Raw genomic sequence first — 17349 nt, 5'->3', positions numbered from 1 at the left:
GAATTGAAAGTTATTTAAAAGTAAATTAAAAGTATTAAAGAGTCTATAAAGAACACATTTTTGTGAAGTTACAAAAATGTCTTTTTTATAGACTCTTAAAATTTAAATTTTAAGTTGATTTCCTGTGATCATTTTAAACACATAGTTTTAATTGGAAACTTGGGCCTTAAATAAACTAGAAATTGCACAACTGTTAGTGCAGTTAGGAATCAAAGGTTTAGAATGTTGGTGTTCCTGCTTCTCTTGGATTTCTCTGAACCTAAAGAAGACAGACAGGTCTGTTCCCAAGGTGCCCTTGGAATGGGAAGGGTCATATGGATCAGCAAAATGGTGGAATTTCATGAAAGGAGTCCCTTTAACCAATGCAAGAAAAGTGAAAAATCACAATGTTTAGGTTTTGCAATATCATATCTTTGTTTTGGACAGATAACATGTTCTACCTAACTGTTTCTTTGACTGCTTTGGACTTAGGTGCTTTAAAGAAATTTGTTTTTAATACGAAAAATTATGATAAAAGTTTAGCAAAAAAAATTGTAATTATGCAAGTATCTCAGCATAAATTTTGTTGAATTATGTTACATATTTTGAGATTATAGCAAGAGAACTTGATGAATTAAAAAGTACAGCAATGTATGTTTTAGGTACTTTCTAAATTAAAGTAACTAAAATAGATTTGTATTATCCTTTGTAATTGTATTTCTGCCTCAAGTGGTCATTCCTCAGCATGTGACATGTAATTTACTGTATGAACTTTGGGTACTGAAAATAGCTCAAGACGTTTTTTTTGCTGTCATTTCATCTACAATTGAGATCTAATGATGTGTGAGGTAGCAGTAATTCTTCAAATATAAGTAGATGATAAAAATAAATGCAAATACCATAGGATTCATATATACATTTATCACCTATATAAGAAAGATCTATTTAAGGAAAAGAAAGGTTATTTTAAATCAGTCTTGCATTACAGATGCACCTGCTTGTTTATTCTCATTAAAAGAATGGAACCAAAGTAGTGATTTCAGGGATCTGTGGAGGGTTAGGTAGAACACTGTAACAATTTTTTTTGCCCCTCTAACTTCTGCCAAATTTTGGAGAGCTAATGAGATACAGTAAGAAAGATGACTGTGGCTGCAGAACTGTGGAGAAAGCAGATTAAATTCAAATATACTAGTTTGTTCAGGAAAATTGCTCATAACACTCAGATGTCCTCTTTTGCTTTTTAATGAGCTATGTTAATGCCAGGTGCTGTGCAGGTCCAAACTAAAGAGCTGTTGTTGGAAAAGGAAGAATGGATCACTATTTGAATCTTTTCCATCACTTTATTAGCAAGCATACACTCCTTCTTTTTGTCAAAATGTGGGTGTGGGGACCTGTCTGCATTATTTTGCTTGTGATGACTGTACATCTCTCCATTACTTGGATTGAAATGTTAAGAAAAAATGTGAATCTATATACTGCAGTAAATTCGTCTTCGTACAGCTTCCATTTTCTGTTTGATGTTTTTACAACAAAGTCTTAAAATTTATTCTGACCTTTGGCATAGAAGGAAAATTGGTATGTTATTTTCATCTCTACCAGTGTTTTAGCAAGAGATTTACATTTCTGATCTGCACCCAGTGCTAAAAATACAGAAGCACCTAAGTTTGCCATCTTGGAAAGTTTTCTGGAATGGAAATTTTCACTTTTCAACTTATAATTCCATTCTTACTTGTTTTTCAGTATCAGGAGGCAAAATCTTAATCTAATAATGTAATTTTCTGAGTCTATTCTTTTCTAACGCTGCTGGAATGGAAACCTGTTATGGAAGAGGGGTGGAGGGGGCTGTACATGTAGTTTTATTCTGTAACAGACATATAGAGAAGTATGAGGAGTATAAACAGACTGAGACCATGACATCAGTTATTTAATAAATCACTTGTTTCTTTCATAATATGATTAAATTAAATATATTTATAATAATACAATATGGGATATTTCTCATGGAATATTTTTCTTTCATGCTGCTGTCCAGATATTCCATCATTTTTAGTTTCATTGACGTGCTCTATAACAGTTATTGTAGAAAATAGTATCTTGATAGAATTATGATTATACAGCAACATCAACCTTCTACAAATAAATATAACAGAACCAGAGATTAAATCTAATGGGTTTGGATGAGGAAATACTGAACCATCTTAGTTAGCTAGTATATAATTATGGCTAGTATAGAGTGGTAGACCAATGTTTAAAGGTAAAGAAATATGTTTAAATTATGACGAAATTCTTACACATAAGTGGGATTCTCAAGGTCATCTTCTGTGGTGTTTTGTCTCCTATTCATGGTCTGAAGATTTCAAAAAGTTGTTAGTATTACTTTTACTTCAAATGCATTTTTGTCCTTGATGCTTTGTGTTCTGGGTAAGGATATTTAAACTACTCAGGTGTATTAAATATTCTTACTAGGTTATTTCCTATATTATTATTATTTCCTATGTTATTAATTTTCTGTCACTTAACAATGCAGGTTAGAATGTGTTCTTTAAATTTTTTGAATTTATATTTTTTTCCAATCAGATTATAAATATATATTGTGAAATATATTTAGATCCATTCATCATAAAGTATTACACAAATACCATTGTTTTCAGATCATTATAGAATGTTCCAATCAGAGTGAGTATATCTGCTTGTTGTTTACAGGACCCCGTTATGCCGTACAAATAGGTGAAAAAATGATAGATTATAATGAAGAGTTCCATCTTTTTCTATCAACAAGGAACCCAAATCCCTTCATTCCACCTGATGCTTCTTCTATTGTTACAGAAGTAAACTTTACCACAACAGCAAGTGGCTTAAGAGGGCAGGTAGGCATTTAGAATAAAACCAGTGTATGTATAGTGAACATGCATAGGTGCATCCAGCATCTGGAATAAGCCCTATGGTGCAGTTTGCATTAAGGGTTATGGAGGTATTTTCAATCTCACAAATATAAATAGTAAAATTTTTATGTACTTTGGAAACAAAGAGTGAGTCCAATAGAGAAAATGAAAATGTTCTCATTGCAACAGATTAATTGCTAAGTCTTTGCTTTCTGTTCAAGATGCATTTATGGTACCATGGAAACATTTCTGTTACAGCTCTCCAGTGTCCTACTTAGAGAATGATGCTGGTATCATCAAGGTATTTTGTGTATAGAAAAAAATGTAGTGAAACCAAAATACTGTGTATTTTATTTCCTTTAAAATGCTAGTAGCTGTTGAGGTTTTATCTATAAAGTCTAGGAATCAAAATGTAACATACAAATGGAAGAAAGCAAAAAAAAGAAAGAGATCAGTTAAGGGAAGAAAATCCCCTCCTTATTTGGTAAGAAACAAGTTTTTCTACGCTAACAAGGGGCTTAGAATGGGATGTGGATAAGATGTTGATAAGTAAGCTATAATTCAAAATGTGAAGCATAGATAACCGTATGAATTTCCTCCTTCCTCTGGAGGTATGGAATTGGAATCATGCAATGTATCCAGGAAAACTGACTCCTCTTGAAGTGGAAATGCAAAAAAACCACAACTTCCTTTTTGTTTTATCTCTTTGTTTTTAGCTTCTGGCTTTAACAATTCAGCATGAAAAGCCTGATTTGGAAGAGCAGAAGACAAAGCTGTTACAACAGGAAGAAGATAAGAAGATACAGTTAGCTAAACTTGAGGATTCTCTTTTGGAGGTAAAACAAATTTACCTCTTTAATATCTGTTAGACCAATAAAATGATAGTCACATTATTGTGTGTTTGAATGGAGATGTTGGAAGTGTTGGAATAATGAGCCGTCAGGGTTTTTGATTAGGAAAAAAAAAAGCATTATTTGCCTGGACCTGTTTGAAGAGTAGAGTAGATAACAAGGTGCGTCTGTCATGAAACTGTACTATTCAATACATTAAGCAGTTTCATAGTTAAATTTATCAATTTGGTGACATAGATTTAGGCTGATTTAGGTTGATTAGAAATTTCAGTAATTTTAACACACCAAGAAGAGAAAACTTTATTAAAAATTATACTGCTTCATTTTGAAATTATGAGTTTTTAAAAAAGCCACACTTTTAAGCCTGTGAATCATACCAAGTGACTCTTTCTCAAGTTGAGAAATGATCTTGTGTTGTAAAGAAAATGAAAAAAATCACCCTACAAAATGGAAAGGTTGCTGAGAGAGACATTTAAAATTTTAAACCTCTACAATTGTTTCCTATTAGCAATGAGCTATAATATTCTTTACAGTAAACACTCCCTGTCTTGCATTTAAAATTAAAGTTCTCAATTTTTGGTTCGTCTTTTTATTTTATTGAAAGTACTTATGCTCAGAAACAGATGTTCACCTCTATAAAAAAAAGGTAGCTTCCAAGGAAGGACTGTTTTATTTTTTGTTTATCTCTAGCCATGGTTTTCACAGAAATTGTACTTCATGCTTGTAAGAATGGGTCCTCGAATCCTGTCTTTCTGAAAGGTCAGAGATGCAGGGAGATTGACCTGGTGCCCTAAACCCCTCAGTCTGTAGCTAAATCGCAGAACTTTGTGGTATTGAGTGCAATGCATTAGCATAAAATAATAGTTTTGCAGATTAGACTGGCCCGCAAGAAAGCTGGAGAGGGGTTTATTACAAGGATATGCAGCGACAGGCCAAGGGAGGAATGACTTTTAAAGAGGGTAGGTTTAGTTTAGATATTACAAGGAAATTCTCTGCTGGGAGGCTGGTAAGGCACCAGTTCCTCTGGGAACCTCTGGGAATAGGTTCCCCAGAGAACTTGGAGATGCCTCATCCCTGGATTTGTTCAAGGCCAGTTTGGATGGAGCTTTGAGCAACCTTATGTAGTGAGGGTCATCCCTGCCCATGGTAGGGGAGTTGGAACTAGATGGTCCCATCCAATCATAATTCTGTGATTAACAGCTCAGTTTTAGAATTTTGTACATAATTATTTTATGTGATTTGAATTTCCACACTTACTGTCCCTATTGAACTCCCTAGTAATTCTCAAATACTAAGGTCAACCCTTTCTTAAAACTCTGGTGGGGCAGATTTCTCTTTCAGGAAGAGGGAAACTTGCTTTCTAATAAAATTCCATATCCAGATTTGACCATTTTAGCATCTTATTGTCTAGCAGAAGCTGAGGGTTCAGAGATACAACAAAGCAAATTTCACTATAGAACACACTTTTTATGGGATCTTGGAACTCAAAAATCCTTTTTATTTGTCTGATCTGAAATATCAAGTACAAAACTTAAAGAAGTTCCTGCCTAAAGATGTCTGCAACAAAAAGCATCTGAGTAGTAACAGCAAGGTTGATTTCAATTTTGGAATTCTTGTTAGCAAGTTATCCTGAAATCAGGATATCTTTGACCCTGAAGAAGGAAACCTAAGGCTCGTTGGAAACTGGCAGGTGGACTTTATTGTCAAAGAAGTCAATGTTGGATGAGGTCTGGATAAATTTAAGTTAATCTTAAAGCAACATTTCCATTCTCTCTGAAGTGCTGTACTGATTTCCTTCTAAAAGCCTCAGAGTAAAGACATGGGTGCTGTCTCATAGCTCACAGTATGATTCCTCATGGATGAACTGGACTATCTGAAAAAGCAGGTGATCTTTTCCTAAACTTGTTTCAGGTAGAGAAGTAAGTGCATTCTACTACTCTAACTGGTGAATCTGTGTCTCCAAATATTCTAAAATTATGTCCTACAGGTGGTTGCTCAGAACTGATTTGTCTGACAAGCAGCCAGTTTTCAAAATAAATATCTTGATGTGTATTTACTGGAGGTTAGTAAAAAACCTTAGATATAAGTGAGCTATTCAACCTTTCCCCACTTCTTAGAAGTGAGATTAATTGCTTAATCACCTAATTTAATGAGAACTCTGGGAAAATGTGGGGCAATCCCAAGGATTTTAAAGTGATCATTGATTATGAAACTTAAATTGTTGTAATGTGAATATTCATCTCAGTTGGAGATGAGAGTTCTATGAGAACTAGAATACTTTTGAAGGAAAATGAATTAATGAATGACTGAGTATAGGAAGTTTTTACAAGTTGCCAACTTCAGCTTAAATGAGAAGTTAAACACAAGAAAGAAATACTGTAATCTGTATTTACCATGGGAATGTTAGTGCCTAAGACTCTAAATCACAGAAATCATTCTCAAAAGCCTGCTGATAACCTATGTTTCAGAATAAGGCAATGTGGATTTTTTTGAGTATTTTCTTGAGCTGTATTTTCCATACTTCTTTAAAAAATGTCTCTGTTTTTGGAGTAACCATCAGTTTTTGAGAACTCTAGAGATGCGTTCAATGATTCAGAAATACATACAGATCAGAAAGATAGCTTCCAAAATGGTTACTTTAGAAGATTTTTTTTAATGTAACATAGATGACTTTCTTTTTTCCAGACACTTGCCACATCACAAGGCAATATACTAGAAAATAAGGATCTGATTGAATCTTTGAATCAAACTAAAGCAAGCAGTGCACTCATCCAAGAATCACTGGCTGAATCTTTCAGACTTCAGAGTTTCCTTGATAAGGTAGAAGAATATTTTAATCTTTACAGTACTGTTTTTCTCCTGCTAAAAATATTCATCTTTTATCTAGAGAAGATACATACATCCATGGGGTTATCGGATGAGTAACATATTATATTAGTTCTTTTTGGGTAAATGATATTTTGAATATGAAAGTGCATGCAGTATTTTCAGTAATTAAAATGTTTTGTTTTGTATATGCTGAGTACTTACACAGTTTAAAGTCTGTCAGTTTGAACTAAAGGAATTTTGGCAAGTAATGGGTTTTGACTTTATTTTTGCCATACACTATTGCAAACATTATAGTTCATGTGGGTGTTTTTGCTTAATATGCCCCTTGCTATTGGAAAAGTTTAGATAATTGCTGATGCTATTCATCTGACATGCTGTTTTTGTGACAGATTGCAGAGTTTTCTTCTGTGATCTATGTTTAGTTTAAAATTTCCCATTGAATTTTGGGATGTGCTCTGTGGTGGGAAAAGATCTTATTGCCCTAGGGATTAATTTCCAACATGTTCTTCATAATTTAAAGGATTTTTCAATAAATTTTTTTTTTTCCAATTTTGAAATCTCAGTACAGTGTTGAAGTCTGGAGTACTGATCACTCAATTTGAAGGCTTGGAAAAGATCCTGTTTTCTGAATCAGTGGGAGTTATAGGAATGTTTTCTCGGTGGGCTAAGTAAATGTTTATGCAATAATCAGTAGGTGGCAGTAATGCACCTGGCTTTTTTATGTGTGTATTGTTTTCCTCCGCAGGAGAGGGATGCCTATCTTCCTTTGGCTGAGAGTGCTAGCAAGATGTACTTCATTATCTCTGACTTGTCCAAAATTAATAATATGTACCGCTTTAGTTTGGCGGCGTTCCTGCGGCTTTTCCAAAGGGCTCTGCAGAGCGAGAAGGTATTTGCTCTTCTTCTGAAGCTGCTAATGCTGCAGAAGTGTCCATCTAAAATTTATTAGTCACTCTGGACATTTTTTAAGAATAGCTTAGAATAACTGATGATGAAGTGTATAATAAGTCGTGATGCTGACCTGTTGTGCTTTAGATGTTCAGAATACAGGCATGTGGACTTCTAAATTATGTTATATATAAATCACAGAATTTCTCTACCATCTGAAAGCAAAGTAACTCTTTGTGATTTCAGGCTTGTTCTTTGTCTATGGTGAATTAGGAAAACAAAGGCTGATTATAAGGCTTTGTTTAAATAAATTAATGTTGTAAAATGCTAATAAAGCTAATTCTATCAACAAGGGGTAGAATAAGAAAATACCTCTATTTCTACATGGTTCATTTACCCGAAGGAAGGTCATAAGTTTATCAACTTTTTTACAGTTTGTAAGCATGCCTGCATCCTGTCCTGTTGAAAATGTATTTTTTATTCTTCTGCATTCTTAGGCCAGTATATTCTTACTGAAGCAAAGAATGGATTTATCCCTTGTCACCTCACTCCTTAGATCAAAATACCCACAATGAGTAATAGTGCATTTTCTTTTTATTAAGCATCTCCAAAATTCCTCATATTTCTCTTTGGTTTTACTTAGAAAGTCATTTGCCAGCCTTTCATCGTGTTTCCTTTGGATTCCCCTTTGTTCTGACATCTGTGATTACAATTCTCTTTCAGCTCCAGTCATTACTAGGAACACAGTTCTGTCTATGTGAACTGTCCCTCTTTGAAGTTCCTATTACTTCTTTTCCACAACATGATGTTTTAACTTCTTGTTCTTACTCTCACACTCCTTCATAATTTTTTTTCCTGCCTGTAATGTTACCTGTTTAAAGCTCAACTTCTGTTTTTGCCTTTGTTACTTGCTTTCTTTTTTCCTTCTCCTCTATCCAATTTTTCACGCCATGGAATCTATTAGACATCGGAAAGGTATTAGGCAAATCACTTGCACAATTGCCCTTCTTAAACTCGTCTCTTCAAATTCCAGCATGGTAGAAAAGAAGTCATACTACCTGTAACACACTCCCTATCCCCCAGTCCCTTTCTTCTTTTGTCCTATCTTTCAAACTTTTCCCTGTTAGAATTATTTTTTCAATCTATGAGCTTTGAAGGGCAGTGTACACTTACTGTTTTCTACATTGTTCCTTTCAGTTGGGCCAAATTTGACCAGAAGTTTCATAATTACACTTAAGATCAACAAACTTGTTTAGTAGTGTTAAATATAGTAATTCAATTAATAAGCAATTTTTTATCGAGTGACAATGATGAGATTTCAATGATATTAATGTTGGGAGAAGGAAATGTACTCTCATTCTCAATGCATTTCTTCTTATACACAAAGTTGTATCATGTTCATAGTCAAAATATTAAATGCCGAAACATTAATTCCTTAATACTTCAGCATGAATTTCCCATTTAATCATTGATAGCTGCAGATGAATTTAATATATTTTTAGAACTTGTGTCATGTAGAGTCCAGATTATTTCTGTCATTTTGCTGAAATGTACAAAGGATGTGGAAAGTTTTTTACTTCCATGGGAATTTTTGAAATCTGAAATTTCTTTTTTAGGATTCAGGTAATACTGAGGAAAGAATCAAGCTGCTTATTGGCACATTGAAACATACAGTGTATGAATATGTTTGTCGTTGTTTGTTTAAGGTAAGATTGTATTTTTCTGGCTTTTATACAGTGCACTGGGTTTGAAAGTTTTCTTTCAGCAGCCAACACTTGATCTACTTCAAATAAATAGTATTGTGTAATAGATGCAAAACATTACACTATCAATAATTAACATGCTAAATGAAGACTTGAAATCAGTGTATGACCAAATTAATATTGCTGATGCACATTTCTCCACAGAGCTCTACCTCTCTGCCTCATTCTGGCTTCAGAGTCAGTCATGGGCATCGCAGTTTTCTGAGCACTCATTTTGTGTTTGCTCTTATTTCTTGCATTCCTAAATATAAAGTTTTGTATGATTATTTGGGAGTTTTTTGTATTAAGGTTTGGTTTTTTTAAAAAAGAAAACAGAAGTGGGTTTGTTAGGTTGATGTTTGGACTTGGTTATCTTAAAGAAATCATCTTAAAGAATCATCTCTTCCAACCTAGATGATTCTATGTTTCTAAAAGCCCTACATTGTGATATTCACCTTTTTATTTTCATGACCTTTTCCAAAGGTCTCCCTGCTACCTTTTTTGTTTCTGTCTGTTCCTTGTTCTTCTTCAAAAAAATGTTCTTAGTGTATTTCTTCTTAATTTCAGTCAGGTGTCTTTTCACTTCTTACTTTCTTACTGAAAACCTGGGGAAACTAAGCCTTTCATTTTTAGTTTTAATTTTTACTTACACATGAAACTGTCATAACAGGAGGTGTTTGTCTCACAGTACCAGGCTGAAGAAAGCACAGTAGCTCTGCATATATGGTTTGAGCAGTACAAATCATGCAAGTCTGTGGTTTGATCTGTGAGAATGGAAAAATCTTGAAAATTTTACACCACCTCCTACCTCTGTCCCCCAATCTAGCAATGCTGTATTGAGGATATAGGGGTAGCAGTTCTTTCTAAGGGGTTTTGTTTATCAAAGTCTAAGTGGAATCTCATTAAATAGTCTCATAATAATCAATGTTTGTCTTTGAAGTTGTAACTATGTGAAGCCTTCCACTAAGTTATTGTGAATATGGAAGGCAGCAATTTTTATATGTAAGAAGAGTAGAGAGTTCAAGTGCAAGGCAGAGAAGAGATTTCTAGTAGGAAAGATTTTAAGTGTGATCAGACTGGAGTTTAGAAAATACTGAAAATGTGTTCACTGAAACTGTGCAACTTCAAACTAATGGTCCCTCCAGCTTACTATTGTGTTCTAATAATGGAGAGAACAAATAAATTCTTCACACCATCTACAATTCACTGCTAATTCCTCCTTTTATCCATGAAAATTTTAAAAGACTGCTGTGACATTGAGGCTTTACTAGTGTCTTCATAAACAGTATAGCTGATATGAGTTCATACCCTTTGGAATCAAAAAGAAGGATTTTGTCTGTTTGTGGTTATTATATTTATGTATACATAGGCTTCATGAATGCTGCTAAATGAAGTGGTGCCAAGAAATTTACCTGAGCACTTGAACTGGCCCATCTTTCCTCTTTAGTTTGTTTAAATGTTCAAGTGTTCCAATTTGTTTAAATGTTCAAATTTGTTTAATTTGCTTAAATTTGTTTCAAAGCTGGTTTGGTCTAGGCTACTCAGTGTTCTTCTAAACAATTCTTGTTCAAATTTTGGATACTAGTTCATCCAGGGAGCATCCTGATATGCAGTTATGATATGGATTTGCTTGCAGACCTTGTCGGAGAAGATGAAAAATTTAAATGGTGTGGTTTGTTCTCAATGTTGTATGATGTTCATATTCATCAATAAAATGAGAACTTCAGTGCCTTGCAAAACTTGATGCTAATTCCTAGTAGGGACCTCTTCACCCTCTGCTCCACAGCCCACTTTAAGTTTTCGTCTGTAACTTGCAAGGGTATATAGCAATTTTGCATTAGGATATATGTCACTAAGTCATTACTATGTAATTGGAGGTCTTTTTTTAAGGAAATGTTACTTATAAAAAAGAACTAGAAGTAGGACTTTTCCTGAGTATATAGATACATTTTTACTGCTTTTATTACAGGCTGATCAGCTAATGTTTGCTCTACATTTTGTACGAGGAATGCACCCTGAGCTTTTTCAAGAGAATGTAAGTGCTAAAGAAGAAAATCCCCAAGTATTTTACTCAAACTTAATATGAAGAGTAAATAAGTAGGTAAAAAGTTTTTGTCAGCAAGTGTAGGACTTTGTTGTTGTTGTCTGTAGTGTAGTCAGATTAATCCTATAAAGTCTGCCTGCAGTGAAACAGTATGCTTAATTGATTTAATACAATTGCTTAAATATGGCTGATTATCCTGAGTCAAGACACATTTAATTATCTAAAGTACCTCCATGGAATGGAGAGACAAAACTATGGCTTTCTGTACTAGAAGCTGAAGACAAAAAGGGACATCAAATGATAGAAGATGTCAGTTCAGTAGAGTCCATTATAGAGGTAAAGGTAAAGATCAGATAATACATTTGAAGGAAATAATGAAAATTTAGTATATTAAATGTGTGAGCTTAAGGTACAAAGTTCAAAACAAGTTGTTTGGACCCCTCCAATGAAGAAGTAGTTTCACTGTAGACATATGGATTGACAAAGCAATGATGTGGCCTCATAAAAATAACTCATCTTGTTAGCAGAAATATATCCTGGCTGCTCTTCATTATCCAAAGTTTGCTATTTGATATTTATTATTTTATTTGAGCTTCTGAAAATATGTTGCTTTATCTTTCTTGAGTTTCTAAAGTCATGAAGGCAGCAACCTGGAAACAGTTTTCTGACTGAATTAAATCCTGGCTTCTTAAGTGTTTGTAAAGTACAGCCCTAAGTGTTGGTTTCTATTGTTAAGCATGCATTTCCATCAGCCATTAGAGCGCTTAGACAGCTTAATCTAGGTTATATATAATGCATATTTCTACAGTATCTGAAGACTCAAGAGAGAAAGCAGACGAATAATAGCAATACTTTTTTATTTCTCTGAAAGGTGAAAGTTATTTTCGTTAAATTGTTAAGAGAAAAGTGCTTATACAAAATATTTAGTGAAGAAAATGAAGCTGAAGTGGTTCTTCTTTTAAAATTATTTCTTCTAAAGCTTTTAATGTGATAAGACTAGGAGTTGCTTAATATGCTGCTAGAGAATTTAGTATTCTAAGTCCCTGTCCCAAAAGAATTGAACCTTCTTCACTTAAATATTTTTTTGCATAGCGATATGCAATTTATGGTACAACTTCAGCAATATACTATAGAATGGCTTGGTTCTCAGTAGGGACATTCTGAATCAATATGTATAGATTTTTCTGAGGTAGTTTTATATTCCCTGTATATTGTGCTTCTTCTTTTCTTCATAACAATATTGCACAAACCAAAAAGTGCTCCATGCATTTTTGTGTGCACAAGCATTTTCTTTGTAACTGGGAGATGAGCATCAGTTTGTAACTGAAAGAGGGAGCTGTTTCAAGACTTAGTTTCAAAATATTACGCTGGGATTTGTATCAGCAGTGTTACTCTTAGTCTCAATTGACTTTTAAATTTCTGATGTTACTGTTCTCTTTAATGAAAAAATCTTCATCATAGAATATAGTTATTATTTATGCAAAATTTCAGGACTTATGAAGAATTTTTGGTCTGTTTCTTGCCACCTCCAAATACAGGATTATGTAATTTCTAGTGGTTTTAAATACTTGTCAAAACAATTTAAAATTGTCTTCCTGGATACATATACAAAGTCTAAAAGTTTTAATCATACATAAATTCAGTCATGCTTTCTATAGTTACCTGTTCTGTGTGGGCTGCTGATGCCCCACCAGGCAGGATGTGTGTCCTTGCCAGCCACATTTGCTGCTTCCTGATAGTCTGTAGATGGGCAGTCTGGGTAGGAACTGTGGGTGCTGAGAAAGCATAGAACTTCCCCTTTGCTTTTTTTCTTATAAAGCACTGCAGCCACTTAGATGGAATTCTACGAAAGGAATTACATTCTGATAGCATCTCCTAGCAAGACATTAAAAAATGTCTTGGAACTCTTTCAGAATCTAGCATTTTAATTTGTTTGTCTTCCTACTCTGTCTACATGCTATTACATATTAATTCTTAAATGTGTCTTGTGACTTATCTGAGTTGTTAATTTATTCCACCCAGGAGTGGGAGACTTTTACAGGTGTGGTCATTGGAGACACCGTCAGAAAATCAGTAAGCTACATTTATTTTCATATTTTGAAATAAGGAACACTTACTTTAATCCTGAAAAGTTAAAGTTTTATTCTTACTATGTTGTTTAATTAATTGTATTCATACATTAAAGAAAAAAGTAACTTTTCACATAGTAATATAAATTTATTAAAGAATTTTTGAACATGGAGTAGTTTTTTTTATTTGAATATCTTTTTGCCTGTGTTGTGTATTTTCTTTTATTTTTTCTGTGGCCAGGATGGCAATTTGAAATTGCATTTTTGAGGAGGTTTTCAGCCCTCTTCTGTAACTAAAGTCAGTATTTCTGAATCCCTCCTTCTCCCAGAGTCATGTATGAGTTGTACTTTAAGTACGTTTTCTCAGGCAGCTGGTTGCTAAAATGATCCTTGAAATCCAGTTTCTCTAGCCATTAGATGGCTCAGCTACAGGCTTTGCATTTCAGTGTGACTGCAGAAGTCCCCCTTCATCTGTCTGGAGTCATTGTAATTCAAGTAAATGTCTGTGAACTGAGTGATTGTCAAGTATTTCTTTCTGTAGGCCATTTTCAAGGAACGTGAGATCTGATTGTATAATGGAATTTAATACCAGTCTTACCTCTACCCTATCTAAGGCACAATCCATAGGTTTTGGAAAGATTGTGCTTGTGTGCACAATGGAATGGATACTGCAGACCCATGTCAAATTTATTCCTACAGTTGCTTCCAAATTTCCTAGTTTTGTTTCTCAGACTTTTTAACTCATGGCTGAGATACCCTTTCACAAGAAAGCTTCTGTTTTTCTCTGCTGAGCATTTAAGATTACTCTTGAAGTTGCTCACTCCTTGAGAGATCCAAATGTATTTCCATGCAGAGACTCCTCAGACTGGTTAATGTGTAATGTAAGATCTTTTAATAACAGATAATATAGTGAATACAGAAATTCTACTGGAGCTTAAGCAGTGTTGTTCATCCTTAGAACTTCCTCCATGCCAAACATCGAAAGAGCAGAAAAATAAAGCTGTTGCCAAATTACCAGTGCAGAGATGTTCAGAAGTGTTGTTTGGCTCTTTGTGTGAAGAGCCAAGCCATTTTCATGATTGCAAATATGTCCAATGGAGTTGTTTTTTGAAGCCAGCTTCTCAGAGTGCCTATGCAGGTCATTTGTGTCACTTGTTTTCAGTAAAAATTACTTGGAATTGAGAATGTTATAAGAATACTCTAAATGGGTAAAATATTTTCAGGCTCAAATAGCTGAGCAAATGTTAATGTGAACAGTATGTCTTGTGTTTAAATATTTTGGTTACTTTTTTGATATGCCATTTATGAACTTGGCAAAAGACAGCAGAAAGATTGCTGTTGTGAGTGTTTTTATTAAAAAAACATGGGTTTCACAACCTTATTATTGAATATAGTGTTTCATAAAAGATTGTGTAGCTTACATGCATGATATAACTTGCTTCCATAAGGATTCACAAAGAAGCGCTCGTGACCAGGTTCCCTCTTGGATAGAACAGGACCGAGTCTGGGCAGTAGCATCTTTGAAGGTATACATCATGTGGTCTCTTGAATTTAAATTTGAAGAACTTTGGTTTTTGGCAGATAGCAGATTGCAGATAGCAATTTGGACTTGAATGCTCAGATATGTATTTGTCAGATCAAAAGATTTCATCATTTTAAGCTGTTTATTCTATCTTCCAGAAACCATGGCTTAATATATAGTTGCCTAAAAAAAACAAAGGTGTTTTTTGTTTTTATTTTAATCTCATTTTTCTGAGCCTTTTTCATGAACATTTCTACCCCATCTCTAATGAATTTCAATACATTTGAGTGAACCTGTCATCTTACTGAGATTAGAAAATACTGCGAATCTATCCAAGTTCTACAATTTTTATAGATAGGATGATAGAAGAAAAATTGTAAAGAATATGTAGTTGTAGATTTCATAGTGTAATGACTTTCAAAAATCACTTCATATTGTATTAAAAGCCACAAACTGTTGATTCAGAAATTAATATTCAGAAATTAATATTCAGAAATTAATATACTCCTCATCAGATTTCTCTGTACATCTTTATAGGTGTTATAGAGTTTGCAATTGCTCAGACTGAACTAAAACAAAAACTCTTTCTTGCATTGGTCAATGTTGAAGTCCTGTGATCCTGAAGGGAACTAAAGGAAAATATTAGTCCTGAAATTCTGTCTTAGCCTCTTCTCCTCCTGCATGTAGCTCAGCAGCAAGGAAAAAACCCTTGACTGCTCTTTGGCAAGGATGCTTTTTGCTAAACCCAGAGTATTTAACTTCTCTTTAATCAGAAATCAGGAATGATCAAATAATGGTGTGGCAAGCATAATAGTTAGAGGTTTAAACAAACAGAAATTGAGTAACTGAGTGAATCAGTAGCATGCACTGATAGCCATTACTGATACCAGATAGCAGATCATCATTAGAGGAAAGGACTTAAAGGCAAAGCTCAAAGTTTAAAATCAAAGAATCTAAAGGTTTAAAACTAAAATTAGAGTGCAAATACAGATTTAGTTTTTCCTGGGAATAGGTAAACAAGTGGTTAATTGTAAAATGTACTCTTTTCTTCCCTAACTCCAAAGATAAAATTGAATTTTGTGATTTGCACAGTAGTGATCATAGTGATATTTGGAAATAAATTAAAATATGCAATGCCCAAATGGCTATTTTTCTTTACAATTAAATCTACACTATTTGTTTTGTAGCTTTCTCTCCCAGGTCTCTATCAGACACTTTGCTTTGAAGATGAAAGTCTGTGGCGCACTTTTTCTCAGAGCTCTGTATGTGAGCAAGACTTTCCGTCTCCTGTTGTACAAAGAATTTCCTTGTTTCAGCAGGTAATCTTTCCATTCATAATATTAATTATGAGTTCAGCAGTGAAAGTAATTTTTACATCCAGGCCTGATTGAATTATAAGCAGTGACAGTAGCTACACTGTCCTGCAGTTTAACTTGTTTTTTTAATCTTACTTAAAATTATGTATTTTTTTAATATAGTGCGTATTATTTCTCTGTTATCTGAGTCTTTTTAGTGTTGATATATTAGCTGCAAGTGAGTACACCCTCTAAAGTAACAAGTCCTTTAGAAATATGCACAGAATTAGTTTTATGAATAGGTATTAAAATTCCTTCATGGTTGCCTTGTTACTGCTGTATGTGTCAGCTTGTTGAGCATCTTACTTCACTGAATGTACAAGCTCACACATCTGACACAAAATGCAGTAGCAGCCTCTGCTTCTATAGAATAGAAGAAATGAAAAATGACTTCTGAAAAGCTGGTGATAAAGAACACACCAAGAATATGGGAAAGGCAAGTTCCTTCCTCAACCTGAAGGTTGTTTTCTGCTGGAAGAGAAAAATATAAACACTTTTGTGTTCATGGAAAGTAAGTTGTTACTTACTTTCAAATGATGCTGTGATTTTTCTTTTGAAGTTACTTTATATGAAAACATCCAGAGAAAGGATGGGGTGTTAGACAATGTAGTTCCATGTTGATTGGCACTTAGCTACTGTCTATTTGGAGATTTTTGTGGAGGAGGAAAATTTTTGAACTAGCATACATGCAATCTAGGAACAAACCATTTTGGAAAGGAATTTGTCTGAGTCATATTTGATTCAATGAGATGCTGAAGACCACTTCTTATGTGTGCAGTGTGTTGTCAGAAAATGTCTGCATTTATAGGAAAGTAAATCTGGAATGATCAGTGCATCTTGTTTCTTGTACAGAAAGTATTAAGAATTTTCTGTTTATGAAATATATTGAAACTACATTGTTAGATTGATATGCTACTCATAAATTAGTTTGAACTAAAACCAGAAATATTTCTATTCCAAGTAGGACATTGCTGCCTATATGTGTGCACAGAATTTAGATGCTAGTACAAAGCTAAGTGTGCTTTCTGTCATTCTAGCTACCCACGTAGCTACTTTTCTTCTAAAATATTGTAGAAAAGTTTGTAGCTCACAAGTAGACATTAGGTATAGATCTATCTTCTGATTCTATTGATAGAACAAGCTACTTAGAAAAGGACAATTACAGTCAATCATCTTGGAAAGCAATGA

The 17349-nt window shown here is 33.9% G+C and overlaps 1 protein-coding gene across 1 annotated transcript in view; it reads left to right on the top strand.

Annotated features, from left to right (window-relative positions):
- DYNC2H1 (dynein cytoplasmic 2 heavy chain 1) overlaps window positions 1-17349 on the top strand; it is a 144699-nt gene that overhangs the window by 60664 nt on the left and 66686 nt on the right. The window contains 9 exon segments of the mRNA XM_030946228.1: window positions 2683-2846; window positions 3578-3697; window positions 6398-6532; window positions 7287-7430; window positions 9046-9135; window positions 11141-11206; window positions 13238-13288; window positions 14733-14810; window positions 15994-16125. Coding sequence (XP_030802088.1) covers window positions 2683-2846; window positions 3578-3697; window positions 6398-6532; window positions 7287-7430; window positions 9046-9135; window positions 11141-11206; window positions 13238-13288; window positions 14733-14810; window positions 15994-16125 — 980 coding nt within the window.

This window comes from Camarhynchus parvulus, chromosome 1, assembly GCF_901933205.1.
Source record: "Camarhynchus parvulus chromosome 1, STF_HiC, whole genome shotgun sequence".
NCBI lineage: Eukaryota > Metazoa > Chordata > Aves > Passeriformes > Thraupidae > Camarhynchus > Camarhynchus parvulus.
The sequence above is the reverse complement of the archived record's forward strand: the minus strand, read 5'-3'. Positions and strand labels throughout refer to the sequence as shown.